The sequence below is a fragment of the Phycomyces blakesleeanus genome (genome assembly GCF_001638985.1).
Source record: "Phycomyces blakesleeanus NRRL 1555(-) unplaced genomic scaffold PHYBLscaffold_4, whole genome shotgun sequence".
Classification (NCBI taxonomy): domain Eukaryota; kingdom Fungi; phylum Mucoromycota; class Mucoromycetes; order Mucorales; family Phycomycetaceae; genus Phycomyces; species Phycomyces blakesleeanus.
In genome coordinates, this window is record NW_017265137.1 from 802,869 (window position 1) to 830,138 (window position 27,270).

Below are 27,270 nucleotides of genomic sequence, written 5' to 3' on the forward strand. Positions count from 1 at the left end.
AAACACCCTCACAGTATTGTTTCAGTGGATCATCAAAAAATACCACGCAAAATTCGAATCGGAGGGTTTATGAGTGGCATAACCCAATTTAGTGTTATATAGCTCCTCTTCCTTATTTCATCCAAGTTTTCTATTTCCACTCCTCATCCTTTTTTTTTTAAAAAAAAAAAGGATTAGCGTAACATTACAACAACAAAAATGAGCACTGTACACCATAATACAAGATCTTTTTTTTTGGCCTTTTCATTGTTCGCATTTACAATCTGGTGGCTCCTTATGTGGAGCAAGGTCAATATCATACAGTGTATATTTTATCATAACATCAAGGATTTAGAGGATCCGAATTGTGTTCTGTGCGGCGAGTTTGAGGGCGATGAATATATATCTTATGATGTCCCTATCCTCAATCGAGTCGCAGCTATTGCCACCTTGAGAATCAGATGAGTTAAAATAGAAGATTCACGAGCCAGCAGTCTGTAGTCTCTGTACTCGAGTCACTTTTGGGTATTTGTTACCCTTAATAAACAATACAAAAGAAAAAGGCTATTGTTTCTTTATCTAGTCAGGATCTAAAGTGATTTCTTTTTGTGATGGTGTAAATATGCTCATATAATATAACTTATGTCACAAGAAACCAATTAACTAGTTTAAATACTCCTCACAATTCTATTAATAAAAGATATGTGTTCATATATAATTTTCTTCAAATCCAACTGTCATAGTAATTCATTAATTGCAATACAATACATAGAAGGATAGCCGTACACTCTTTTTCCATAAAGTATTTTGTGTAAAGTATAGGTGTAAAAGGAGTATGTGATGTAATTCGGTATAGATTGTTACAATAGAGTACTATTGTTTTTTTTTAGAGAAAAATATTGAAACAAAATTTGCAAAATTTGAAAATGAAATAAGAAAAGAGGTGCATATGATTGTATTTATAGGAGTAAAAGGTGGGAGCGATAGACTTTTATAATGTCATTCGTTTAAGTTTTTCAACCAAATCCTTGCTTTTTTCATTGGAAGGAGATGTACCCAAGCTTAGTGCAAATGCTATATCTGCTCTTTCGGAAGGGGTATTCTGAACCTTGATTTGAGAGTCTTTCCTGTAGGTTGAATCTTTTATGCGACTAGATTTTTCGAAATCGTTGCTTGCCTGAATTGCCTTTTTGATAACCGATGGCAGGATTCCGGCTTTTTGGGCAATGTTCATACCAAACGATTTTTCACAAATGCCTTCTGTGAGCTTGTACAAAAATGTTATATCATTTTCATCGGTATTCACAAAATAATTCCTATACGATAATACGATAATATATTAATATATTAACACATCGATCTTTATTATTATATAATAATAAAATTGCATATATATATACACAAAGAGGTTATTACTTACATATACATATTTCGCACAAGTTTGCGTTCGATGAATTCATGACAAAGACCTTGATAATGTGTAGCAAATACACCAAGACATCCAATGTGAGTTATCAGTCGATAAAGAACAGCATATGCAATAGCGTAACCATCGTGAGTTGAGGTACCACGACCAAGCTCATCCAAGATAACCATGGATTTGTTAGTCGCTTCTTTCAAGATTCGGGAGGTTTCCGATAGTTCAACCATGAATGTAGACTGTCCCGCCATGATGTTATCATTAGCGCCAATGCGTGTATAGATCTTATCGCATGGTGTAAGCTTGGCTGACTCTGCTGGAACATAACAACCCAACTGAGCCATAATAATTCCTATACAAGTCTAATCCGTTCGTAGAATATATAGATACCAAGCCAATTAATTAAGGTCTCGAGCTATATACATATACGTAGGTCTGGGTATGTTTTTATTTATTTATTTTTACCTGTCGTAGTAAGGTTGATTTACCACCCATGTTTGGACCTGTTAGGATAATCATGTTTGCTTTGGCTCCTCCTAGACACACATCGTTTGGTACAAACTCGGATGCCATTCTGTGTAGATGTTGCTCAAAATAATTAGTAAATACTTGACAAAAAGCATATCTTTTTCTTCCTTTCTTTTACTGATTGTATAACAACACTGCGGCTTTTCCTTTTTTATTTTTATTATTATTATTATTATTGTCTTCTTTATTTGGACTTTAACTACATAATATATATGGATATTTTACAATAGACTCTTATAACTTACCCTGGGACAACACATGGATGACGAAGATCCTTGAACTCGATCATACCCTTTTCTTGCTCAACAAACTGAGGGCGACAAGAAGGTGCTATCATACAAAAGAAAGAAAGAAAGGCACATAGAAAACAAAAAGCAAAATTAATTTTCTAGAATTATGTAGTATATATACATATATAATTAGTAGTATCTTGTTAGTATTTATATGTATCTATATAGTTATTACCTCCAAGTTTGAAAGAACCTTTGGAAAGACTCATCAAGCCATCTAATTCAGCCAAGCACTGTACTGCCAAAAGCCACATTTTATATTCTTGATCGAAAACAGCGTACACTTTCTTAGTAAAGCCCTTTATGTAACTACTCTTTGTTTCGAGCAATTCTTTGTACGTCTTTACTAATGACACAGTTGTACTATTTCGGTATCGTACAAATTTCTTTTGTTTTTGTTTTTGTTTTTGGGTGTGAAGATGTGAGTGAAATGAAGAATATAAAAACAAAAGAGTACAATCAATCTTCCCGCGCTATAATACTTACTGCAGTATCAGATACAACGATCCATTCTCTTGGTACACTTGTACCCTTGGGAGTCTGGATAAGAAAAATATCTTTCCCACTGTGCGTATAGACAAAAGATTGCCTACAAAAGAATTGAATGATAAGAATAGATACTCAAACTAGATCGTTAACTGCTTACTTTTTCCCTTTACTGATTTCCGCGAGATGTCTCTCAAACTTATTTTCAATATCCTTGATATTTTGCTGGATCTCATCCCATTTCTCGTCACTACCGTCAATTGGCACCATTGCATACATCTTTTGATCTATCAAGGTAGTAAGGTTAACCAAATGAATCCCTCAAATTAGTGTTTCGTTGGTCTCGACTTACAGTCCATATCTAAGTTTTGCATCACAAATGCGTTTCGAAAATAATTGAGTTTATCTTCCAAGTTGGGGAAAGAACGGATGATCTTCTTGATAAGTGTAGATGTGAATTCACTAGAATGCTTTTCTAGATTTCTGAATGTATCCTTTTTACAAACAAACACATATATTTAGTTGGCTTTTTGTACAAGAACCAAGATCATATACTACTACTACCATTATTTACTTACCATTGCTTTTTCAAAGCCGGAAAGTGTGGAGAGAAAGTACTTGACTTTGCAACTGCCTGCATGGATTCTAGAGATCAAGCGCTCAAGATCAGGTAGCTTACTAAGGTTTTGGGTGAGATTGTCTCGAAGAGAGTGAAGCCTCAATAAATCCTCCACCGCATCAAGCCGATCATTGATAGCATCCTTCTTCAATAAGGGATGACAAAGCCACTGCTGGAAAAGGCGCTTGCCAAATGGAGTTATTGTGTTATCTAGAAGTTTGAGCAATGTTCCGTCTGTTGATCCGTCATATATGTTTTTGAGAATATCCAAATTGATCAGGGTTTGACCGTTAAGAACAAGGGATGTTGCACTACGAACTGGATCGTAATTTTGGATGTGTTTGGCTGAAACCAGAGGTTGGTCGATTTTTAACTAGATATCAGGTGTATATATGTGTGTGTGTGTTTGTGTGGGCGCAGTATTAGTAAAAAGAAAATAAAACAAAAAGAAAATTGATCTCATATATTTGTACTAACCAGGCGAAGATACCAAAGCAAACCTCCGAATGCAGACAAGCACAACGGATGTTTAATAGCTTCTCTAAGGTCGGTAGGCCAAGATTCTAAAGACAAATATGAGCTTTTGTATTTGCACATAAAGATGCCAAAGAAAAAAAAAGAGTCTTACCAAGGTAGTCCATATCTGTATCCTGTCCAAAATAACCCGAAGTTCTGATTTCTTCTTCAGTTCTTCTAGAGTCCCAAAACTCTTCTTCTGGAATCAGTCTATTCCAGATGGGTTCGTGGAGTGCTCTTTTGATAACCTTTTCTGTTTCAGAGCTTAAGCGACCTTTTTCTACAACAAGTTCCTTTGGTCTGATTTGAACCAACAAAGTCTCCAGCATGGTTCGGTTAAGATCATCCTCAAAATACGTCAAATTGATTTCTGCGGTAGAAGTGTCAACAAAGCAGACACCAAACAGGGGTGGATCATGCTCTGAATAGGCTTGTTCCTACACCATTAATTAGTTGTTAATATTATTATGTATATAGATTAATCCAACTGTTTATCTAATGCTGTGTATGCGTATTTATGTGTGGATACTTACTTTGATTGCCATGCAGTAAGTACCCAGTTGACTGGTGAGCATGTCAAGATCCACAAGTGTACCGGCTGTCAATATAGAAGAAAGCTCACGCTTAACCACTTGATCTGCCTTGCCTCCGATATCTCGCTCTCTCATGGACTTTCCAAGCGCAGTTTCTTTCTGCTCAACCTTGGCTACCTTGTATCTATTTTGTGTATAAGTTAATAAAACACAGCCATTTTCTTTAAAGAAAAAGAAAGTAATTTAAAAAAGTACTCAAGACTAACCCTTTTGCAACAAATTGAGAGGCCCAATTGTCAAATGAGCTTTCAGGCACACCGGCCATTCTCATATTGACTCTGTCTGTCATCTTCAAACCAAACTCTTGGTGACCAATATCGGCATCACCTTCGTAGATTTCTACACACACATACACATATAGGGTCTCAATAAAAGGCGGCTTTTTTTTACCTTACAATTAAAGAAACACATACCAAAAAACTTTCCCTTTTTGAAGAACACAACCTATATCAAATACAGTCTATTAGGAATACAATAGTTGACATTTCCACTTCTTAATAGTATATTATCATTATTTTTTGGGAGAGGAGAGGAGAGGAGAGGAGAACTTCTTACCGCATCCCATAGCTTGCATTTTATTTCCCAGTATTGTTTCTCAAATGGAGTAAATCCATTCCAAGCAGATGTTGGGATATAGAGGGTTCTGGGATCATAATCAGGGGAGCCTACAAGGACAAATCCAACGTGTTATTGACACGTACTTGCGGCAATGAAAAACCTCCCCTTTAAGTTAAAAGATTACCTTTTGGTGTTCCGTTTGCGTCTTTAATATTTTGAAGCCATGCGTATCTGACTACATTTTTCTCTTTGAACTTATCATTGCGGTTCTTTGAAATCGAATTTCAGGGATATTAGAGATTGAGTTACTTTTAAGCACACGAACACACACACAGTATATAGGTTATCTATCAATAATATGAAATTCTTACCTTGCGCTGTTCAGTTTTGTCGATAAAGTTTGCATTAAAGATAGACGCGGTTGGCTAAAATATAAATGATAATACTTATAAGAATAAGAAGAAGAAAAGAAGGGTTCTTGGCGTCTAATATTTTGATCGATAATGTAAGAAAATTATTTACTTTTCCGCTTTCTTTTCCCTTGGATTTCGGTAAATCAAGCTTGGCTTGCTTTGGTTTTGTAGTTCGTGAAGTTGGTTTGGGTACTTCACCATCGATTTCCATAGCATTGAATAGCTCTAATATTTCAAGATTACATTATAAAGATATTTTTCTTTAATTGGTTGGCTGTTTATATATATATATGTATATTATTGGTTCCCTTGTTTTTTTTCTATTTCTTTTTTCTTCTTCTGTTTCTTTACCAGGTACATCTTTATATTCATCCTCGGACTCTTCTTTGTCACTGGGCACGTATCTATCTTCTTCATCATCGCCCTCATCATTGTCGTCTTCACTTTCTTCAATGATTTTTCTCACACTTCTGCGTGTACGCTTATTTTGTGCTATTAATTAATATGAAGAAGCATGATTTGTTTTTAGAATTATTATTATAATTTATAGTGTGCATAAATAACACAAGTTTTGAAATCATAATCAATAAAGAACAAGAAATGTCAAAATAATTGATAAATTTGTTAATAAATTTTTATTATTATTATTATTATTTTATCTATTTTATCTATTTTCTTACATTGTTTTGGTACTGCTGGAACATCTTCATTGTCATCCTCATCCATACTCTCTTCTTTTTCTCTCTTTTTTCCAATATTCTAAAATAATAACAATAAGTTTTGTTGGTTTTGATCTCGTCAGGAATCCAAGCCGATTCTCATTTGATCATCAAAACTCACAACATTCTGATTTTCTTGAGGCGATTCCAACATTGGAGTGTCATTTGTGTCATTAGAAACAATCGGAGTGACAGGTTCCACTGGACTCTTTGAGATGTTTGGTTTTGAGAAGAATGAGAAGAGTGTTTTCTGCCCCCCTACTGGAGGTTGAGCTAATGGCTTTCTCTTTGTATTTCTTTGACTTGACATGACAATTGCGTATCTTCAATATATAGATACGTTCTCTGTATTTAAAAGAAGAAGAAAAGAATAATTAATTAATTATATAAATAAATAAATAAGGAAAAGCTGAATGTAAAAGAGTGTTTTTTTTTAGGATTTCTGTTTTTTTTTTTTTAAAAAAAAAAATACACTATGTTCTAGGTACGTTTGTTAAAGAGATGTACAGGTTGTAAATTTGGTCTCAACAATTGATGGTTAGTCAACCTACATTTATATATATTCTCATATATCTTGGTCAATATATCAAAGTGAATCATGTATTTGATTCTATTATAGATACTGAAGGTACCAAATATATAGCTTCATCATATATATATATGTGTGTGTTATTATGTTATATTGAGCACTATTCACACCCAACAATCCACCTCTCTTTATAATCAATCTGAGCGCAAGATCAGTACAAAACGAAAATACATATACGCGACTTTTTCAACCATATTCTCACGAATATTTATCTGGAAAATCTATATATTTTTGAAACAAACGCAAACATGCCTATTCATTCATTTATTTTTACTTTTAAGAACGAAAAGCGTGTATATAAAATTAAAGCTGTACAAGGTGCATCAAATGAAGTCAAATGAAATTGAAGTCCTGGGCTCGAGTTTTCTCTTATTTTTCCTTTTTGGAGGGGAGAATTTAAGGGTTGTTTTAAGGTTGAATTCTGATTAAACAATTAACTTTTCTCGCATTTTTTTTTATATCTTTGCTATCATTATAGCTCAAAAGTAAAGACACATTTTAAATATCCCATGTTTCTCCCACCATGTTTTTGCGATCAATACAAAGCACCTTTCCTCTTTTCCCACTATCCCCAATGCAGTACAAAAATGATGATAACAAAATAATGAATCACCTAAACAAAAAGTATCCAAAGAATTTAATAGCTTACCGAGTGTATCTGAAGGAGCTCTGTCGATAACCAGGCCGGAATATTTATATTATTTGTCTTCTTTCTTCTCCTTCTTCCTAATGTCATTATTATGGAACTTTGAAGTTTTACTCTTACATGACGACCTTTGGGAACATCGTTTATTGGGTCTTACAAAACTTTTCTGTTAAATAAGGCAGGTATAACATATCAAAAATCGTGCAATCACATCGTAATTGGTTAATTATATGTTGGAAGTTCAAGGCAACAGTAAGGTCTCAATTCTAGAGAAATCAAGTTCGGTTCATACTGCGTAAAAACATGGGAATTACATATTAAATATAATAAGATAGTATGTTTAATAATAAAACATATGATATATTAGAGTATTGGTAGCTAAAAATGATAATGGCGATAAGAAAATAAAAGAAAAGAAAAAAAGGTCTGTGAGCTTCAGCAGTGATCTGAATTACAGGGATTTTAATAGTAACAGGTATAAACAATATTATTTTGTCTCTTTAATAAATAACACTCTCACAGTATCAAATTTTCCCAATATTGAGATACTAACCCATAAACAATCCCGAATACCTTAGCAAGGTTGTTACTTTTGAAAATTTTTATTTTTATTTTATTTTTTAAAAAAAGGGAAGTCATTATATAAAAACCGTCCATTCTGTCCTTTTTTTTTTACCGATATGGCCAGATTTTAAGCGTAATGTCGATGTCTTGTGATATGGATGAACATCAGCTTTGATAGTATCTTTATAAACCTACTTTTGTATGTTGGGTATTCATTGTAACCTAACTGGACATGTTGTTAAATGAATTCGATAAAGTTGTTGGCGTTAGGTTCGTGAAAGCTCTCGGCCCCCTTCAAAATCTTCGCCTCAAGTTCACCATTTGTTGCTTTAGCCTGTTGATTTCATTTTGTAAATGATTTCTGTTGGTAGCACCAGTGAGCCTACGGTAAAATTGATTAGATAATGAAAAAATCAAACAAAAAATTTAAATACACTTACTCTTTCGGCCGACATAAAAGCGTAAACTTAATAAGGAACAAAGCAATATTGACTTGAGCCTTGTGACCAGTCTCAAGAAAAGCAGTAATGTCAACGCAATTCTCTGAATTTTACCAACATTCTACTCTCATTCTCGCTCAACAATATCACAGCTAGATCCCTCCAAAGCACTTCTAAAAGCTTATATGATATGTTTCGTTTTGACATACTTACTCTTCAACATCAATCCTAGTAACTTATCGTCAGACACGTCAACGATACTAAATCTAGCGCCCACTTCCACAGCTCAACATTCTTCGTCTCATTTCAGAGGTTGATGGCTCTGAGCACGACTAATTTCCCGATAGATTGTTCCATTTTTCTGGTCATCACCACAACGGGGTAGAGGTATGAACAGACTCATCCCAAACATTCACCATAAGCCAGACCCTCCCATACACTTAGGATTGATGACACTCTTTAACGATATCATCATCAGCCCATATTTTTTTAATCGGACCTCTACATATGCTTTAAAGTCTTTCTTTCTCCTTTCGTTTTCCTCTCATACTTTAACCTGAAGTTGCCATATATATTATAAGAAATTAGGCATCCTTTTCAACAACTGACCTTTGTTCCGATTGCTACAAAGAAAAGGCAATTTTAACCCTTTGTTACAAATATCATATGTCACAATATTTACTCACATTTGGGCAAGCTGAAAAACCTTCTGATCCAATAGATGCAGGAGAAACATTCTTACCCCGATCTTCAACAAGCATCATCAGCTTGGTGTATGCTGGGAAAATACTTTTGAAAAATGTCTTTGTCATTTGCTTCTATTTTTTTTTAAAAAAAAAACATTTAGAAATAATTAGTAACAAATATTGATACACGACATTTTTTTTTCTTACTTCAGAAGCCGGGTTTACTTTATTGTATAAATCAACCAAACCTTGGTCAGAGGTCGCAAGAACATTTCGCAAATTTCTCATAAATTCAAGCAGTCCAAAATGGATAGCGAATTGTGTGTTTTTGAGGGAGCCAGGAAACATGCCCATTTCAGCCAATTGTTCAGGGATGGTTTTGCATTCACAAAAAACAACCTCGAAAAACTTTAAGGCTACATACACATACAAAAAGTTAATCTGTGAATCCGGGAGCAGCTCTTTAAATGTTGTAAATAATAGATGCTTACAATGCAGAAAAAACATATAAACGTTTTTTTTGACAAGCTTTGTACACGAACAAAGGAGAGGAGACAAAGGATTAATGGCTCGTTTATCAGGGCAACCATCTTGGCATCTGCTAATGTAACGCAGAAAAGAATCAGCCAACTGAGGAAATTTATCTGCCCACTTGTTATAAGCAACTCATTGTTTTGTTGATTTGGTTTCGTATGTGCTAGAATCAAAACCGATCTCCAGATCGCAAGGAGAAGCAGTAACATTCTCAGAATGGTTCGATGTAGAAGCTGCGACTGCGGTTCTTGCTCGCTTCTTACGCGGGTATATGTAGATTATCCGTGGACTGTTAAATTCCGTCTCAGGAACAGGTGTTCTTTCAATGGGTATATAAGTCAAACCACTGATTGGAACGTCTTCAGAAAAGTGATCCAGTAAGAACTGAGGTACAGCTGTTCTCTTTCTTCTTTTGATAGTACGCTTGCTTGGGTTGTACATGTTTAATTTGCTTGTTAAATTCAATAAAAAAAAATAAAGGGTAAAGGATTATGATACTCTAAATTTAATCTGATATTAGTAACTAATTGCGTCACTAAATCGGTTTGCTTTGCAGAGCTTGAAAGTTTGAGTTAATAGAGGAGGTGTTATCTAATGGAAAAAGTGTGGCTGCTAAAAAAATAAAGATTGGACAAACCCAGTAAAAAACAAAGCACTCCGGCAGCAGTTGTGGAAACTTATCAATTGATGAGAACATCATACCGTGTCAAATATAAGAAAAATAAAACCTCATAAATTTCAATCTTTTTTTTTAAATAAATTCGATCTTTAAAGATCGAATAAATTAATTACATATACAATAGACACTCCTGGCTACCCTATACCTTAATTTGAGAGTGAGAGAAGAAGCTTGATTTTGAGGAAATAATTAATGGAAAATGTATGTGGAAAATTACAAAATTCGTAATTTTCCACAAACATTTTCCACTAAATCGCGTCAACCGAGAAAAACGTATAATAATCATTGGAAATTACATCGCCATTTCAATTGAAAATGGATAAAATATTCAATTTTCCACTAGATAACACCTCTAATAAAAAAAAAGTATCACACAACGGACTAATGAATTTTTTTAATTTGATGGAAATAATGGACATTTACTAAATTACTTTGCCATGTGATTTTTGACGGTGAATATATGGTATCAACATTTCTATATCGCCAGAATTCCAAGAAGAGGGCCCACTAAAATATAGAATGATGCACAATTGTACTGTAATTGACAGAGACGATATAAGTACAGTGTTTAAACTTGGTATTTTAAAAGTAAAAACGGCACCGAACTATTTAACATTTGCTTCATAATTGCTGGTAGGTTTTACTTCTGTCAATGATTATATATATATTCTACTAATAGTGATATGATACAAATGCAGGGAATATTATAGAGTGAATACGAGCATATGTTGAATTTTCTTGCTGATGGCATTCCATTTACTGTGGATTACCTCAATATTAGTTAGGATAAAATCTAAAGCAGGTATAAAACTGGCAGAAGAAGAATCAATAGCGACCCCAATATGAGTTAAAGTCAGTTTCTCTTTGAGAGTGGTACGAATATCAAGTACCTTGGCTTTGTTATTAATATCAGTCAGGTCAAAATTATCAAACCGAATAGGTGACCCTCCGATCGAATAGTCCTAGAAGTATCTTTCAGCAACTCATGCCTTTTATTTACTTTGAGGACTCCTATCATAATATGTATATACACAATTGTAACTAGCTTGCTGCTAGTAATACGTCTCTGTGAGATTCGAACTCACGCTCTTCCAACTAAGGTCGGAAAAACACCTGTCAAGCCAACTAAAAAGTTAACTATAGACCGAGACGGGGGGGAAGAAATCGAAAGACAAGGGCGAACTTCACTTTTTTAGGCAACGAAGACCGTATAAAGTTTGGAGACCCCGCCTTTTTCGTTTGGGATGAACGAGATTTTACCGTTCTAGAATTGGCATTATCAGGGTGTCTTTGCTTACGACTGCCTAGACAGTAATAAGCGAAAAACAATATATGGTGTCAAGTACAAAGCTGTACGGAGAACGAGTAACATTGTTTCCAGCACAGAGTGATGACTTAAAGGCGTTCAGTCAAAAACTCATTGAACAAGCACATCTTCGCGAAAACAGGATCAGAACACCGATCACGAGAGAGTGGAGGCTTGAATAAAGTAATTTATCTTGCGAAAAAAAAACTCCATTTGCTGTTACAATATCGGTTACCAGCTAGCAAGAAGTAGACCAGTACATCATGACAGTCGGACCAAACTCTATACTGACTCTTCTACTTGGGCTAAATAGGCGTCCCAACTTGTTAAATCAGTCATACCCCAGACACATGGATGCCTATCGCACGGGTTGAGTTGGTTTTATTATAGGTCAACTGCGTCGCTAGAACGTTCGGCTGTCAACCCATAAAAAACCAGTCTATCTGATCGTCTTTGAACCTCAACATCTGACATCAACGGGGAGGAGAGTATAGGGGGCTCGCCCTCAGTCCGTTTGGCTTGTCATAGAGAGTGGTGGTATTTCATTGGCGCCCGGTGGCTCCCACCTATGCTACACCTCTCTATGACGGATTGACCACGTTGTACCAAATGTCAGAATAGAGGAGACCAGAGTAAACCGGTGTTTCTTGCTAGCCGTTCCCAGAGCCATTAACTGGGTGTGGTTTGGTTGGCCGCTTTGGTTTTCACCGCAACGACATCACTAGAGGCTTTCTTGACAAGCTTCTGTCAAGGCTGACCCTTTCGGGCCAGACTTTATCTTTACTATTAACTGCGCGATGTTAGTAAGAGTTTCAATGAAATAAGGGTATATTTTTTATTTTGTGATTACTTACATTCACTTCTTGAGAAAATACATTTAGGTAAATGTCAAAAGTAACATTACTAGAAATTACATTAATAAATTCATCGTAATTAGCATGACATGTGTGAAATGTACTTTCTTTAATGATTTTGTTACTTACATGAATATTTCTCTGTGTTGTGTTTATGAGAAAGGCGAGTTTTCTTTCCCTCGCACTGAAGAGCCATTTTTCTATACGCGTATGAGTGAATACGCGAGATATGACGTAAAAATTAATCGCCCAATAGAATAATTCCACATATTTGCATGTGATGTCTATGTGGCTTATTATTTATATTTAGATATTCTATGTGTCAATCCTTTGAGAAGCAGGCTTTCTGCATGAAGAAGAACAATAAAGTAGTGAAGCTTTCTGTCAGTAAAGAAGAACCCAAAAGGGAAATTTAAAGGTAGTACTCAGGTACCAGCAAGTTTAAGGGCCTATTAAAGACGAGCTTAAAACATATAAAAAGAAGTTCTGTGGCCTTGTGCTTCTATTGTGTAGCCAGTCCCATCTTCCCATTTTACGTAACAGAAACAACGACAGAATTAGCAGCAGAAGAAACTACCAGAATCTTGTATCAGTATATATCTTAAAAGCTGTAGGATATAACTTGTATGATTTCCAAGCAGAATGTTTTCATCGAGCTGGTTATACCTCTTTATCTTATATTTAAATACCGGATCGTGAAATTAATCTGTAATACAAAAAAAGTGATCAAGTTTGCTTTTTATAAAAGCTAAGGTTGCACGAACAAAGTGGAAGAGAGAGCTTTAATGCAATAAAGTTTTTGCCAATATTATGATCCGTTTGGCTAAAGTACTAAAAATGTCAATATATAAGCACCTATATTTTCTCAAAATGTGTGGGATTAATATTGATGTGATTGTGCTGATGTTTCAAATATCTTGCCAAAAGTATACCAGTGCTTCTTTTTTTTTCTACAAAATCTAAACTCTTGAAAATAAGTAAAAGTTATTTGTGATCTTTAAGTTATTTTTTAGTCATAGAATCAAACTTATATAATGAAGTGTTGAAGACGTTATCAAGATATATATTAGCAACTATTGGTACTATTATTCTAAGATACATATTTCTCTTGTTTTATTTCATCAAGATGGTATGAGGACAAATAATATTTTATTCTTTATTACTATATATAAATATCCATAAAATTATAGTGGATCAAACCAAACTATCTACTCTAATGGAGCTAGAAGAGTATAGCTATACAGTTAAATTTCGGTGTAGCTATAAGCCCGAAAGAAGCGAAATCATATGGCTGTCACTATATTAAGCGTTATAGTTCTTTCTATGCACCAATCTCCCCTTTTTATTCATTAGGAGTGACTCTACATTAAATAAGAAGCTGTCTTAAGCCGATACACCTAGCTGTTCCGATACAATACTCTGACAAAGTTGTGAAAGGCAGGTTTTTGCAATATTAAGAATCACTTTTGGCCAATATTTTTTTTCTTCTCTTTTTGCTATTCATTTTTTTTTTACAAATTGAGTCATAGCTAAAAGGATTGATACTTTATTATTTATATTTTTTATTAAGATGATAAGTAATTTTACCAAGTGATATGTCTTGGATTAAAAAGGTTGCTTTGATGTATATTCTGGTGTTGAGATCTTGCAATTATTTTCACATTTCAATTTGAGGTATACGAATAAATTTTAGAAAGGGAACAATAGGTACTGTGAGAGTGTTGTTTATTTAAGAAAGAAGATCATAGCTGTTTATATAGACATTTGGTTCCCTAATTTAAGATCTCCGTTAGTTAATGGTTGGTTATCACTGAAGCAGTGTGAAGTGTACGAGTGCCTGGTGTGTGTTGCGTTCCTGAGATGTGACCCTGCCAGGTTCATTAGTAATTGTAGTATCCGTTCTGGATTGTGGAGTTTGTATTTCACTCAATTGTGGTGTGTATACCACACATTTTACTCGCCACTTTTATTCTTTTTTTAAGAGCAAAAAATCGTGTGATTTTTAATTTCAAACATTATCATTCCACAAAACCCAAAATCAAACAATAGGCAACAGCACCCTTAAATAAATAAAAAAGACGTGCATTTTTATGAATAGTTTGTATTTCAGTATTGTAAGCATAGTCAAGAGGTTTATATATTTTATATGTATAAAGTATTTCTCTTCTTTTTCTATGACGACTACTACTCCTACTACTACAACTGCTTTAGATACATGTGAAAACATCCCACGAGGGTGGAATGTCAGGTCTAGCAAAAAGTATTCATTGTCATCAATATTTTTATATCCTTTTTTGTGTACTGTTGTAACTTACACAGCAGCTGCACAAATCATGGATGGGAATAGTTCAATTCAGATTAAAAAAACCAATATTATATAAAAGCAAGTGTTGTTTGTTTCTTTAATTTCTTTATTCAAATATTCAATACAGCACAATACAACATAGCACAGCCGTTTATTATATATATATATATCTTATATACATACACATCATGAAAACTTTTATTGCTATCATTGGTCTCCTTGGTCTCTCTCTTGTAAACAGTGCTCCTTTACCTGGCACTCAGCCTTCAAACAACACCCTACAGGCATTAGTCCCGGTATCCCACACAATTCTCGGCATGTACAATAATGGCATTGATCCAAGCATGAGCAACTATACTGCTAGTGCAAGCATCGAACTAGTCAACCCTCCTCAACCTACCGAGGCTTCTGAAATCACCGTTCAATATTTTTCTTCCGATGCTACGTCCATGCCCACCCCTACTAATGGTGCACTTCTCGCGACTGCAATGGCAGTAACGACCATAACCTTTATTATAGCCTTTTAAAGGAAACATACAAGCACAAATAAGAAATAGCAAAGATTCTTAGACTTAAATTATTCTCACTCATTAGGACTATCTTTATGTCTCACATTATTTTTTTCTGTATATTCCTAATTTCTCTTTTATATTTTGTACATCTTTACTGCACCATTAATCCTTTTATAATTGTAAATCTTAATATTTTACTACTTCTAGTAGCTATATATGACTGCCCACATTATTTTCTTATAACTATAACCAATACCAACAATAAACTATTATATAATTTATTTTATGATCCTGAAGACTTGCGGTAAATTTAATATCAGTTTCGTAGCTAAGGATATAATATATGCTACATAAATCAGAATCTCTACAGAAAGTCAGAGATATATAAGTAATATATATATAGCTATACTGCTTAACATTGCTCTAATATATATATGGGTTCCTTTTCTAGTGACTTCTGGGTCCCTTTTGTGTCTGCTTATACAAGCAAAATAAAAATAAAATAGCTTTCCCTATTTCCTTGGAAAAAGCGCACAGACCACTTTAGAGTAACCTACAATTCGCCTTTAGAAACTTGTACTCCACCTTTAGAGTTATTGGTTCACCGATAAAAACTAAACTCCATTACTCTTTTTACTTCATTGCTTCTTTGCTTTGCTTTACTTCACTTTGAAAGGTTGTATTCTGTAGCAATTTAATTGAAAGTTATTCGTTGTTCCCTTTGCCGTAAAACAGTTACACAAAGCAAGTAAAAATAATATACAGCTATGTCACGTTGGCTCTGACGTGGATATCTAAGACTGACAAAAAGCGCAGTCCTAAACTTTAATCGCAGATGAAAAATTTTCTGTTACAAATAGAACCCCTCCAACGCGCGTCGTTTGTTTTCTCCTTGAGCAACAACAGTCCCGGTTTCATAGTGAGGCGTCTCTTGCGACCGTTGCAGGGAGATTCTTCCATGCTACAAGCATCGGAAAGTGAAAGTTGTTACTCGCCAGCTCAGTTAATTCTGAGAAGTCGTGGGGCATGGTCTCTTTTCATTTTTGGAAGGACTACTGTGTACATCGCATCGCCAATGTGGAATCATGATGCTGGGGGGAGGGAGGTCTAACCTGTGGTGAGATGTGCTGGCTCTTCACTGCTAACCTGACTGAACTCTTTAACGGCTGACGGTGAAGCTACTGGTAGTCGAATGAGCTGGACCTTATCACCTAGTGGTAAGTTCTCTGGCGAGTTCGCACCCACATTACTCGGTGACGAGATGTGGGGCTGGATGAACGGGTGCTTTCCGTTGGTTTGCCACCATTCCAGCACCTCCTTCGCTACCAAGTCAGGTTTACGTCCTGAAGGAGATTGAGCCGCGTAATGCGGGGACAAAGAACTTGGTGTCATGCTTTTTATTCTTTTACTCATGTAAAAGAACATTAAGTGAAATTCAATCAAATAGAATAGTTTCTTTACGTATATCTTTAAATAAATAAATAAAGTCTTTTTTAACTAGTATCGTCTCTAATAAAAAAACACGCTTTTAAACTTTTTTTTACTTGATTGAAGATGTCAATGTTGTAATTAGGAAGGCTCATTTATAAGAAAAAAATAATTAGTCAAATAAATATGAAAGTATATAATATAATATAGCAATGTGTATGCTCTTATTGTTGTGTTGATCACCACGTTCAATTGCGTAGTCTGTTTTTGTTTATAAGCATAATTCAGAAAAATTATTGAGAATGCCGATTGCATGAAATGTATAGCTAGATTTGGCTAACCCGGATGGAAATTGTAAAAAGGATGCAATGGAATGAGAGGAAAAAAAATGAAAGAAAAAGAAAAAGGCAGAAAGTGAAAGGCAAAAAGAAATATGTGTTTGAAAGAGAGGCAAAAAAAAGCATAGTGGATTTAATACACAAGTAATGTCCTCTTTGGGTTTACACAAACTGTATACAAAAAAAAATCAATTTGAATATATTTATGAATCAAGCATCATCATCTATAAACCTTTTTATGTTTTGAATATCAGTGAATGCTTGGTACCCCACATTCGTTATTGAATACACATATATACAACTATATTCACAGTACAAAATATTGTTTGAATTCAAATAAGAAGAGCAAACAGGTATTGATACATTACAAAATACATCCTTCAATATCTTGTATAAAAACAGTCTGCCAAAGATATACATATAGCTCTTATATTACAGTTCTTAAAGATAAGTTGACAGGCATAAAGTATATTGAGTAAGCAAGGTATTGATATCATAAAGAGGTACATTGTCATATTGAGTCACACGGAGTGCAATTTTGATACATGCTGTTATTACAGTTGATTCATTGATATAGTTTTTTGTTTTGTTTTGCTTAGGTTCAAGTGCAAGGGCAAGTGCTCGAAATATACTGTAGGAGTAATTTGGGTGATAGCGATAATGATTATCATAAAATAAAGATATGAGTGGCAATTTGTCATCCTGGTCAAGCAAAGAGAAATCGGCATAACGTAAAAAGTTAGAGGAGATCAAAATGAGGTCTGTGCTCCACAGGTACAACACAGAAACAAAAAAGAAGGGCTATAGAAAAAAAAACAAGTAGTATTTCAATCAGTCATACTTGGCCTACCAAAACTCTACTTCCTTGTGGTTCTCATTTAATTAAGACTTTTTTAGGAATTAAAGAATTAAATATCTTGACATAATCAATTACAATGCTTTGTATACATTATACTCATTTTAACCAACACAAATTTGAGTAAAATTGACCTTCATATATGAATCTCTACCCGATCACCTAGTTTTCTTGGTAATTTAATCTACTTAAAAGGTAAAATGCTATTGTGCTTTTTTGATATAATTTAGAGCCGTTTCCACAGTGTGCCAGGACATAATTATATTATTTGTAATTTCGTGGAAGCGAATATTGCCCTGTTAAATGTAAAAATTGTGACACGTATTTTTGTTCTTGCTACATGCAAGAGCTATCTCTACTTCTGTCTAAGCCCTGAATTAATATAGTATCTTAATTGAGGTGTTTATTAATAGATAAATATAGATACAGTTGTAGGGTTTCTACAGTAACGGAAAGCAAAAAAAAAGCGGGAATATCACATCTTACTTGTACAGAAATAGTCATTATCGATAAACTATTAGAGCCACGTTAATAAATAGAATCATAGATAGGTGTATTTTATAATGCGACAGCCATCTAGTAAATTGTAAAATATAAATACTAAAAATAGAGAACACGTTAAAGAAATATGAGTCAAGAACCAAAAAAAAAAGTGTGTAAAATATACTCTAAATTTGATGATGTATGATAAAGAAAGGAAGTCAGGAAGAATACTACAGATGAGGATATTAGAATTATTACCAAGTCGGTAGAGATATGAAAGCATAAAGCATTTCTATGGCATTAAAATAAAAGCAATTGATGATATAGAATATTAGACACAGACTTTAAACGAAAGATAAAGCAAGTGGAAAGGTTAGCTAAAGCCAGTTATGAATTGTAGAACAAATCCATGTTTTTCAATACAGGATGTTGAGATGATTCCAACTGACTGTTATATATAGCTGTATATTTGAGGAAAAGATAAGAAAATAGAGGTTAATTTTGAGATTCTGGGATCTAAAGATAACGGACAGCCAAGGAGAAATAAGCCCACGATACGTCCCAGTATTTTTTAAAATGGAGACTATGGTCAATAAAGTTAAAGAGCACACTATTTAATACAATAGTTCATACTATCGATACTATTTTCTATTAAATATGTAGGCTATTTTTTGTATCTTTGAAGAAGTGTGATTATTTTGTATTATTTATTGAGTGAATTTATTTATAGCTATTTATGTATTATATTCTTACACTGAAGATCTGCGCTGCAAGAATTACGATACATATTAAAGTTGGAACAATACAAGAGAGAAAGGAAACTGAATTGTAGATCTATAACCTTATCTGAGTATATTCTGTTCTCTGTTAAGAGCACATAAATACTTATAATAAATCAATATTTTCTCCATTCTCCTATGCGATTTATCAAAATATAGCAGATCAATCTTTATGACTTTAATTCATTGCGCTTTACTCTAAGGGCAGTATAAATAGCATGCTTAAAAAAACTACTTGAAGATATAAGATCTAAAGTTAATTTAATCGTAGCTATTATCACAAAAAGAAAAGAAATAGAAGCCAATCTTTGTAGTCTCAAATAACTTATAAAACATTGATAAATCGACTTTATTAGAATAAATAATGTATAGGTATATACATATATATAGTTTTAATTGAGACACTAGTTCCTGTCTACCTTTTGGATATTCAATAATGCTATAGGTTTTATTGTCAATTTCTCTTTGTTAATAACACATTATACATCTCGCTTCCTTGTTTTTTTAGGAAATTTGTGAGGATGCATTATATATTAGATGCTACATGCACTTGGTACCTTACATATATTAATTTTTGGGTTGCAGGCTTCTTTATTACTATGTATCTTAATTTATCCAATCATAAAATGTATGTGGCCTAGCAGTTTCTAAGCCAATATTAATATGCGCACACAGTTACTCTGAAGTTAATGTAAATATTTCCTTGCTATATCCTGTATAAAACTTTCGTTTATAGCCATTTGCATATTACACTTTGTGTAAAAAATATTGCTAGAAAGAAATATACAATTATACTGCCACTTTTCTTTCAATGATCTAATCGTTCTTGTACGATTTGCATAGGTTAATACAGAAAATTGAGTCAGATTACATTTCTTCTTTTTTTTAAAAAAACATTCACACGGTATCCAAAAAATATTATAGTTTCACAGTATACTTTCTTGTATCCAAATTACCCAATATTTGTGTAGCAGTCATTCATAATGACACACACCTTTTCGTTCTGGCCGCAGTAGTCACTGCCGCCAGTAAGGCGGACAGAATTTGTATCAGATTTCTCAAATATTTCAAGAGAATATTTGTGCCTGTCTGAATCTAAGGTTTAAAAAGCTCTATGTATACGTGAATACTATAATTTAAAGTAGTTTGTATGTTTGATAAAAGCAAATATTGAGCAAACCAACTTTTTAATAGATAAATATACAAAGGCTAAATTGTCAAAATAATATATATACATATACACACACATATATATATGTACGTATGTATATACCATTGTTCTTCAATTGCTGTATATTCTCGATGATTCGATTTTTCTTACAGAAAGACTGCGTCAAAAGGATGTAGTCACAATGATTGAAATGCAATTGGTGGCTTTGATCGAACTTTTTCCGAGTGATGGGTCCCGCGCTATAAAAGAACCAAAAGACACTTCTTCTTCTCCCCATAACTTTATTGTAATAAACAATATGGAAGCTAAACCCTTTGACAGAAGCGCCCTTGAAGTAAGATTAATTACCTTTGATCGTCTCGTTTTTCCATACACCCATACTAAATACCGCGGTTTTATATTTATTTTTCTGAAATAACACGTCTTGTTCTGCCCTGACCTGCCCTGACCTGTCTTATCCTATTATGCTTTTATAGCAACTCGTAACCAAGCGTTTCTTTTACGCCCCCTCATTCCAGATTTACGGCGGTAAGTTTTTTTTAAAATAACAATAATATGCTCTTCTTAATTTGTTTGCATAACTTTACTTAAGTACAACCTTTTCTTTTTAAAAAAAATAGGTGTTGCCGGTCTTTACGATTATGGACCGTCTGGCTGTGCATTGATGAACAACATCATCAACGTGTGGCGCAATCACTTTGTCTTGGAAGAGGAGATGCTTGAAGTAGATACCTCTATCATGACTACCTATGATGTACTCAAGACATCTGGCCATGTTGATAAGTTCGCTGATTGGATGTGCAAAGACCTTAAGAATGGTGAAATCTTCAGAGCTGACCATGTTGTTGAGGCTGTACTCGAAGCTCGCCTCCAAGGTGATCGCGAAGCCCGTGCTGCTGAGGCTGGAGCCGCCGCCGTTGCTGCCGAAGCTGCTGCCAATGCTGAAGCTGACAAAGCCAAGGACGCCAAGAAGAAGAAGAAGAAGGGCACTGTTGTTGCCGTCAAGCTCCCTGACGAAACTGTCAAGCTTTACCAGGAAACTCTTGCTCAAATCGACAACTATGGCGGTGAACAGCTTGCTGAGCTCATGAAGAAGATGGATATTCGCTCCCCTGAAAGTGGTAACGAGCTGTCCACTCCCCAGGAATTCAACCTTATGTTCGAGAGCAACATTGGTCCTACTGGTCAACTCAAGGGGTAAGATTATTTGAAGAGAGCAAAGGAAAAGAAAAAATCAAAAGACAATAGAGAATCATAAAGGAGTTGGATGGGTTGAACTCACACGAATGTGCGTGCGTTTTATTAGTTTCTTGCGTCCCGAGACTGCCCAAGGTCAATTCGTCAACTTCAAGAAGCTTTTGGAGTTCAACAACGACAAGATGCCTTTTGCCTCTGCCCAGGTTGGTCGTTCCTTCCGTAACGAAATTTCTCCTCGCTCTGGTCTTTTGCGTGTTCGGTATGGTATTAGTTGGATAATATAAATGAGTATACTAGAAAAATATTATTCTTTAAACCATGAATATTCATTTTTTTCATACTTTGTACAACAAAAAGTGAGTTTACCATGGCCGAGATTGAGCACTATGTCGATCCCGAAGACAAGAGCCACAAGCACTTCAAGGATGTCAAGGATGTCAAGATTAGCATCCTTTCCAAGGATGTTCAGCTGAGTGGTAAGACCACCACCATCGAGATGACCGTTGGTGAAGCTGTTTCCAAGGTAGATAAAGGCAGAAACTTTTCTATTAGTGGGCTATCATTTTTTTTTGTTTCAGAAAACTAGCAATGCCTTGTATTAACTTTTCATTATTATTGTCAATAGAAAATCATTGATAACGAGACTCTTGGTTACTTCATTGCTCGTATCTACTTGTTTTTGATGAAGATTGGTATCAAGCATGAACGCCTCCGATTCCGCCAGCACATGGATAACGAGATGGCCCATTATGCTTGCGATTGTTGGGATGCTGAGATCCAGACCAGCTATGTAAGTTAGATTATGGCCTAGTTTATTTATTTATTTTCTTAAAAGAACCCTTATATCACAAAAAAAAATTGGCAGAGTAACTAAACTTCAATTCATAGGGCTGGATTGAGTGTGTTGGTTGTGCTGATCGTTCGGCTTATGACTTGACTGTACACTCCAACCGCACCAAGGAGAAGCTTGTTGTTCGTGAACAGCTTGCCGAACCCCGTGTCATTGAGCAGTGGCAAGTAGAGATCAACAAGAAGACCTTTGGTCCTAAGTACAAGAAGAGCGCAAAGGCTGTTGAGGAGGCTTTATTGTCTTACACTGATGCTTGCTACGTTAAGCTCCAGAAAGACTTTGAGACAACCGGCAAGTCTACCGTTGTTATTGGCAAGGAGTCTTTCGAGGTATCTAAGGATGATGTATCTGTCAAGCGTGGTACCGTCACCGAGTATGGTAAGAAATTCATAAAGAAAAAAGAAAGAAAGTATAAAGTATTCAATATACTTATTCATTCTTCTCTAGTCCGTGAGTACACCCCCAATGTTATTGAGCCTTCGTTCGGTATCGGTCGTATTCTGTACTCTCTTTTGGAGCACAGCTGGTGGGTTCGTGGTGATGATGAGGCTCGTAACGTCTTGTCCTTCCCCTCTATCGTCGCTCCCTTCAAGTGCTGCCTGTTGCCTTTGTCTGGTAACGCTGCCTTTGATCCTTTTGTGTACAAGTTCTCTCGTGAGCTCCGTAAGAACGGTATCTCCACCCGCACTGATGACAGCAAGGCTTCCATTGGCCGTCGTTACGCTCGCAATGACGAACTCGGTATTCCTTATGCCGTCACAATTGATTTCCAGACTGTCGAAGATGGCACTGTCACTCTCCGTTACCGTGATTCTACTGAGCAGATCCGCGATACATTTGAGAACATTGTCAAGTTGATCAAGGATGAGACCAACTAAAATTCTAAATAATAGTAACAATAATAATAATAATAATAACCTTTCATTCTTCCTTTGATTCTTTCTATCTTTCTTTAGCTGTCTTCCTCTTTTTCTTTGCAATTTACAAAATAATAAAATAACGGTTTAGATATATGTATATATACTTATATTTATTTATATATATATTTGATTTCCAAGAAGACAATATTTTAATGGAATGTATTTGTTGAGTTTTTTTTTCTTCTTTAATACCTTTTGTTCCTTCCATTAAGAAGGACAAAACATAAAGTACGATACAGGAACAAGAGGTATAAAATGTATACAATGGGATATAAACAAAACAAAGAAATAGATAGATAGATAGATAGATAGATATATAAGAGAAGAAAAGTTGTACTTTATATGTGTATATAAAGCAACAATGCACAAAAGAAATAATAATAATGATACCTCAATAAGATATATATATATATAAAAAGGAATTTTTTTGGGGGGTTTTTGGTTTGTTTGTTTTTTTGGGTTTTCAACGGAAAGTTGTTTTGTGGAGAGTAGGATTGGCCGCCAGAATGCGGATCAGAGGGGGTGTACGAACCATCTCAATCGTAAGCATAACATGGATTTTGTCAAGAGCCTTGATGGTCTGAATACCCTGGTCAGGACCATAGTTGGATCCGTCAGAGATTCTAGCCCGACTAATCGACATACGCTTATTGACTGAACCATTTCCGGTAGAGTTGATTGTATTAAGACTAGAAACCGAGTTGGAGTTGTTAAGGTTGTTGTTGTTATTGATGATGCTGCTACTGCTGATGTTGTTGCGATATTGTAATGAGCCGTTGTCATGAATCGAAAGAGCCTTGAAAGAACGTTCGGTGCGCATTCCAACAAGCTCAGCCTCTTCTTCCTCGGCCATTTCAGCCAAAAGAGCTTCATCGTCAAGCTCATCATACTCTTCGTCAGAGCCTCCAGCAGTCCACTGATGCTGCTCCCCAGTAAAAGTATCGACACCCTTCTTCCAGTACATGGTCAAGCTCTGGTTTACGGGATCATAAACAGGACGTTGGCGCATAGGCAAACTGACAATGTGGATACGCTTCTCCATGTTAAGTTCAGGTACCATTACATCAAAAGAGTTTTCGAATACAGCCACAACAACACCTTGGCGATACACAACATGGTCTGCGTTTTGCTGGGCTAAGCTATTGAGATGTAATGCAAGGAAAAGCAAGTTGCTCTGGGCACGAGCATACAACGCAGCTTCTCTCTTGACATTAGAGTGTTGAGCGAGTTTCTGGACATTGTCACGGTCAAGATAGAAACGAGCATCAGTAAGAGCTGCTTCAAGCTGGCGATGAACAATGATATCAACAAAGCGGGTGGAGGGAGAGGTAAAGTGACTGAAGAGAGGAACGTTGGATGCGTAGTGGGCGAATTTGGTGATATCAAGAGTACCAGTACAGAAGTACTTTGGAGGGCTGAGGGTTTTAAGAACCAAGACAGACATTAGTTTACGGAGGGTTGAATCCTGAATGGACTCTATCGAATTTTCGATGGTGTGTGCATCGGTGATGTCGAGTGAGACGCCAAGGAAACTTTCGGCGTAGGCTTGCAGCTCACGGATCTTGCGATCAAGAGGAGGAGCATGGCGGCGCAACAGAGCCTGCTCGGGCATACAGCTTGTAATGCGTTGGGAAACGTAGTAGTTGGCCAACAGATGGAATTCCTTTATGATCCTGGATACAGGAAACTCGGATTTGGTGGAGATAGAGATAGGGACACTACTGTCAGGACCAATCTCAAATTCGAGCTCATCGGCCTTCTGGGAAAGAGCACCGTCAGAAAATCGAGTTTCGCGCAGGTTTGTGGCAATATCGTAGAGAGTTCGAATATCCTGCTCAACTGCGATATCCTCCAATCCAGAGATAGGGAAGCCTTCGATTGCTTCTTGACCTTGCTTGTAAGAAAGCTGTGCATTTGATCTATGTACGCGTATTAGAATGCCTGTCTCTTAAAACTAGTCCACCACCCACAAATCCATTGTGTTGAATAATAATCGAGTTTTACCTGACAATAGTCTTTCCAAACCATGTATCACAAATAACACCGCGGGAAGTTATCTTCCATATGACAGAGAATGCATATCTAGACTCATTGGGGACTAGATTGGTGACTTGTTCGGTGAGTTCTGTAGGCAACATTGGAACATTTTTGTGCATAAGCTCAACACGAACTGCTCTGGCACGGGCTTCCTTGTCGAGGGGAGAATGGGGTTTGATGAAGTAGGCCACATCACTGATGTGGACACCGACTTCGTAAAGACCATCCCCTAATTTCTCAATTGAGAAAGCGTCATCCAATACAAGAGAGTTTTCGGGATCGAGTGTAAAGGTACGAGTATCGCGCAAATCACGACGTTGATGGTCGGGCAGATCGGTAGGGAAGCTATAAGGCATCGGGGGTAAGCAAAGCATGACCTGCTCAGCAAAGGGCAAGTCGGTGACATTGTTATCAGCCAAGATAGCCATTGTCTGGACAGGCAAATCAGTGATGTGACCCAACTCGCGCTCTAATGTACCGAAAGGATGGAGGGAGGTGATAGGCCAACGTTTGATCGAGCCGACAAACAGGCGGTCAGCATAAGCTTCGTTATTTTCGACAAAGTTAACTGGTGCTTGTTCGATAGGAATGGCGATCAAAGGTACACGTTTGTCGGTAGCTTTGAACCAGACGATACGTGGAGTCTCTCTACGCCCGGTGTCCTGTCCGGCTTCTTCGGCGGCCTTTTCTTCTTGAGCACGCTTGTTGTTGGGGCGCATCAAGGTTAAAGTACCCGAGAAGACTTGGTTTTGAGCACGTTCGAGGATAGCTACCACTACACCACAGTATTTGGGTTTCACGGTGTCTACATCTTCATCGCCACCAAAGATGATTTCGTTTTCATCTTCTTCGTCGGGCTGACGTACGCGGATGTGTCCACCGTTACGGGTCAGTTTGGCTTCTTCCTTTTCTCTCTTTTCGCGCAGGATTTTCTCTACATCGACCAGACGGATTGCAACCACATCACCTTCGAGAGCGCGGTTACGATCACGGGAACCACACACATAGATATCTGCATCAAGATCTTCGCAGGCTACGTAGGCATCACTGCGATTACGCTTGTTGACTCTGAGAAGACCGCGTACCAAATTACGTGAACGGAAAAGAGGAGTCAGAGCAGAAAAGGGCAGATGTGCGATAAACAAAGGTCGACGTTGGTGAGGGTTTGCGTCGTCTCGGGCAAAGTTGACTTTGGTAGGAGTGAAGGGCACGAGCAGGTTGAACGAAGCGCGAGAGGAACGGGGGGAGCAAGGGATAGGGTTGTTGTTACTGGAGGCAGTGGAGGAGCGCCAGTCGTAGTCAAAGTTGCGGGATGAGCGACGAGAGTGGGTCTTTTTGTCTTCTGGGACCAGATTGAGAGGTTTGTTGAACTGAATGCGACGGCCACTTCTAGCACCCTCTTCAGTGTTCTCTGAGAGAGTGGGCAGCTGGAGAGACATGCGTTTGTTGGTTGTGATCGGAGGGGTGTCGAGAGAGCCAGACTCTGAGAAACGACGACCGTTTCCATTGAAGCTGTTTCTAGAGGAGGACGAGGACGAGCTTTGTTCATCAAGTCCATAACGCATTCCAGAGTTTCGTCGCATCTCAGGATCTCTTTTAAAGGTACCCATAAGCTTTGCTTCTGCCTCAGCGAGGGCAGCTTCACGGGTCATGTGTGGGTCGTCGTCGTTGTGTTCCGAGATGCTGTTGTTGCGCATACTGCGTCTTCTGTCGGACTTGTCGATAGAGCGCATTTCCTGGACCGTGCTTTGGAGCATGGATTGGGCATCGCCACCATAAGAGAGTCTCTTTGGAGGGGTAGGGCCAAAGGAAAGGGCAGACATGGACTGCTGCTTGCGGTGTCCTCCTTGACGGACAGGCTCATCCTTTGTGGGCGGAATAGTGCGCATTACATTGATCATCGATTGGAGTTTGTCGATCGTGACCGAGCGTCCTGCTCCCTCGCGCTGCTGCTGTTTCTCTGGATTCTCTTCTG

At 36.5% G+C, this 27,270-nt stretch overlaps 8 protein-coding genes across 8 annotated transcripts; 2 read left to right on the forward strand and 6 right to left on the reverse strand.

The window, feature by feature from the left end:
- Positions 1–970: 970 nt before the first annotated feature.
- On the reverse strand, positions 971–5,222 carry PHYBLDRAFT_108618 (hypothetical protein; the record flags this gene model as incomplete). The annotated part of the gene is made up of 16 exons (XM_018428056.1): positions 971–1,295; positions 1,400–1,761; positions 1,865–1,973; positions 2,173–2,257; positions 2,393–2,603; positions 2,704–2,806; positions 2,864–2,990; positions 3,056–3,197; positions 3,282–3,695; positions 3,800–3,885; positions 3,951–4,275; positions 4,372–4,555; positions 4,638–4,770; positions 4,845–4,875; positions 4,987–5,096; positions 5,174–5,222. Coding segments are annotated over 16 exons (2,796 nt in total), but the record flags the coding sequence as incomplete, so codon positions are not given.
- Positions 5,223–7,904: 2,682 nt separating this feature from the next.
- On the reverse strand, positions 7,905–10,021 carry PHYBLDRAFT_164374 (hypothetical protein; the record flags this gene model as incomplete). Its single annotated transcript, XM_018434994.1, has 9 exons — positions 7,905–7,945; positions 8,033–8,111; positions 8,239–8,302; positions 8,361–8,463; positions 8,574–8,626; positions 8,970–8,983; positions 9,047–9,178; positions 9,254–9,507; positions 9,757–10,021. The coding sequence occupies 9 exons, from the start codon at positions 10,019–10,021 to the stop codon at positions 7,905–7,907; spliced, it is 1,005 nt and encodes a 334-aa protein (XP_018295501.1).
- Positions 10,022–11,949: 1,928 nt separating this feature from the next.
- On the reverse strand, positions 11,950–12,235 carry PHYBLDRAFT_141351 (hypothetical protein; the record flags this gene model as incomplete). The annotated part of the gene is made up of 2 exons (XM_018430576.1): positions 11,950–12,083; positions 12,172–12,235. 2 exons carry the CDS (start codon positions 12,233–12,235, stop codon positions 11,950–11,952), a joined length of 198 nt encoding a protein of 65 aa, XP_018295502.1.
- Positions 12,236–14,912: 2,677 nt separating this feature from the next.
- Positions 14,913–15,251, forward strand: PHYBLDRAFT_164375 (hypothetical protein; the record flags this gene model as incomplete). Its single annotated transcript, XM_018434995.1, has 1 exon — positions 14,913–15,251. The coding sequence occupies one exon, from the start codon at positions 14,913–14,915 to the stop codon at positions 15,249–15,251; it is 339 nt and encodes a 112-aa protein (XP_018295503.1).
- A 740-nt stretch (positions 15,252–15,991) lies between these two features.
- PHYBLDRAFT_185503 (hypothetical protein) lies at positions 15,992–16,819 on the reverse strand (the record flags this gene model as incomplete). The annotated part of the gene is made up of 2 exons (XM_018439085.1): positions 15,992–16,703; positions 16,781–16,819. The coding sequence occupies 2 exons, from the start codon at positions 16,817–16,819 to the stop codon at positions 16,344–16,346; spliced, it is 399 nt and encodes a 132-aa protein (XP_018295504.1). The 3' UTR covers positions 15,992–16,343.
- A 624-nt stretch (positions 16,820–17,443) lies between these two features.
- PHYBLDRAFT_60598 (hypothetical protein) lies at positions 17,444–18,362 on the reverse strand (the record flags this gene model as incomplete). Its single annotated transcript, XM_018440666.1, has 2 exons — positions 17,444–17,803; positions 18,345–18,362. The coding sequence occupies 2 exons, from the start codon at positions 18,360–18,362 to the stop codon at positions 17,444–17,446; spliced, it is 378 nt and encodes a 125-aa protein (XP_018295505.1).
- A 2,110-nt stretch (positions 18,363–20,472) lies between these two features.
- On the forward strand, positions 20,473–23,382 carry PHYBLDRAFT_176945 (hypothetical protein; the record flags this gene model as incomplete). Its single annotated transcript, XM_018437837.1, has 8 exons — positions 20,473–20,625; positions 20,768–20,819; positions 20,912–21,488; positions 21,598–21,747; positions 21,846–22,011; positions 22,114–22,278; positions 22,377–22,716; positions 22,786–23,382. The coding sequence occupies 8 exons, from the start codon at positions 20,473–20,475 to the stop codon at positions 23,214–23,216; spliced, it is 2,034 nt and encodes a 677-aa protein (XP_018295506.1). The 3' UTR covers positions 23,217–23,382.
- A 366-nt stretch (positions 23,383–23,748) lies between these two features.
- On the reverse strand, positions 23,749–26,473 carry PHYBLDRAFT_96349 (hypothetical protein; the record flags this gene model as incomplete). Its single annotated transcript, XM_018443964.1, has 3 exons — positions 23,749–24,138; positions 24,205–25,177; positions 25,263–26,473. Coding segments are annotated over 3 exons (2,574 nt in total), but the record flags the coding sequence as incomplete, so codon positions are not given.
- Between the last annotated feature and the right edge of the window lie 797 nt (positions 26,474–27,270).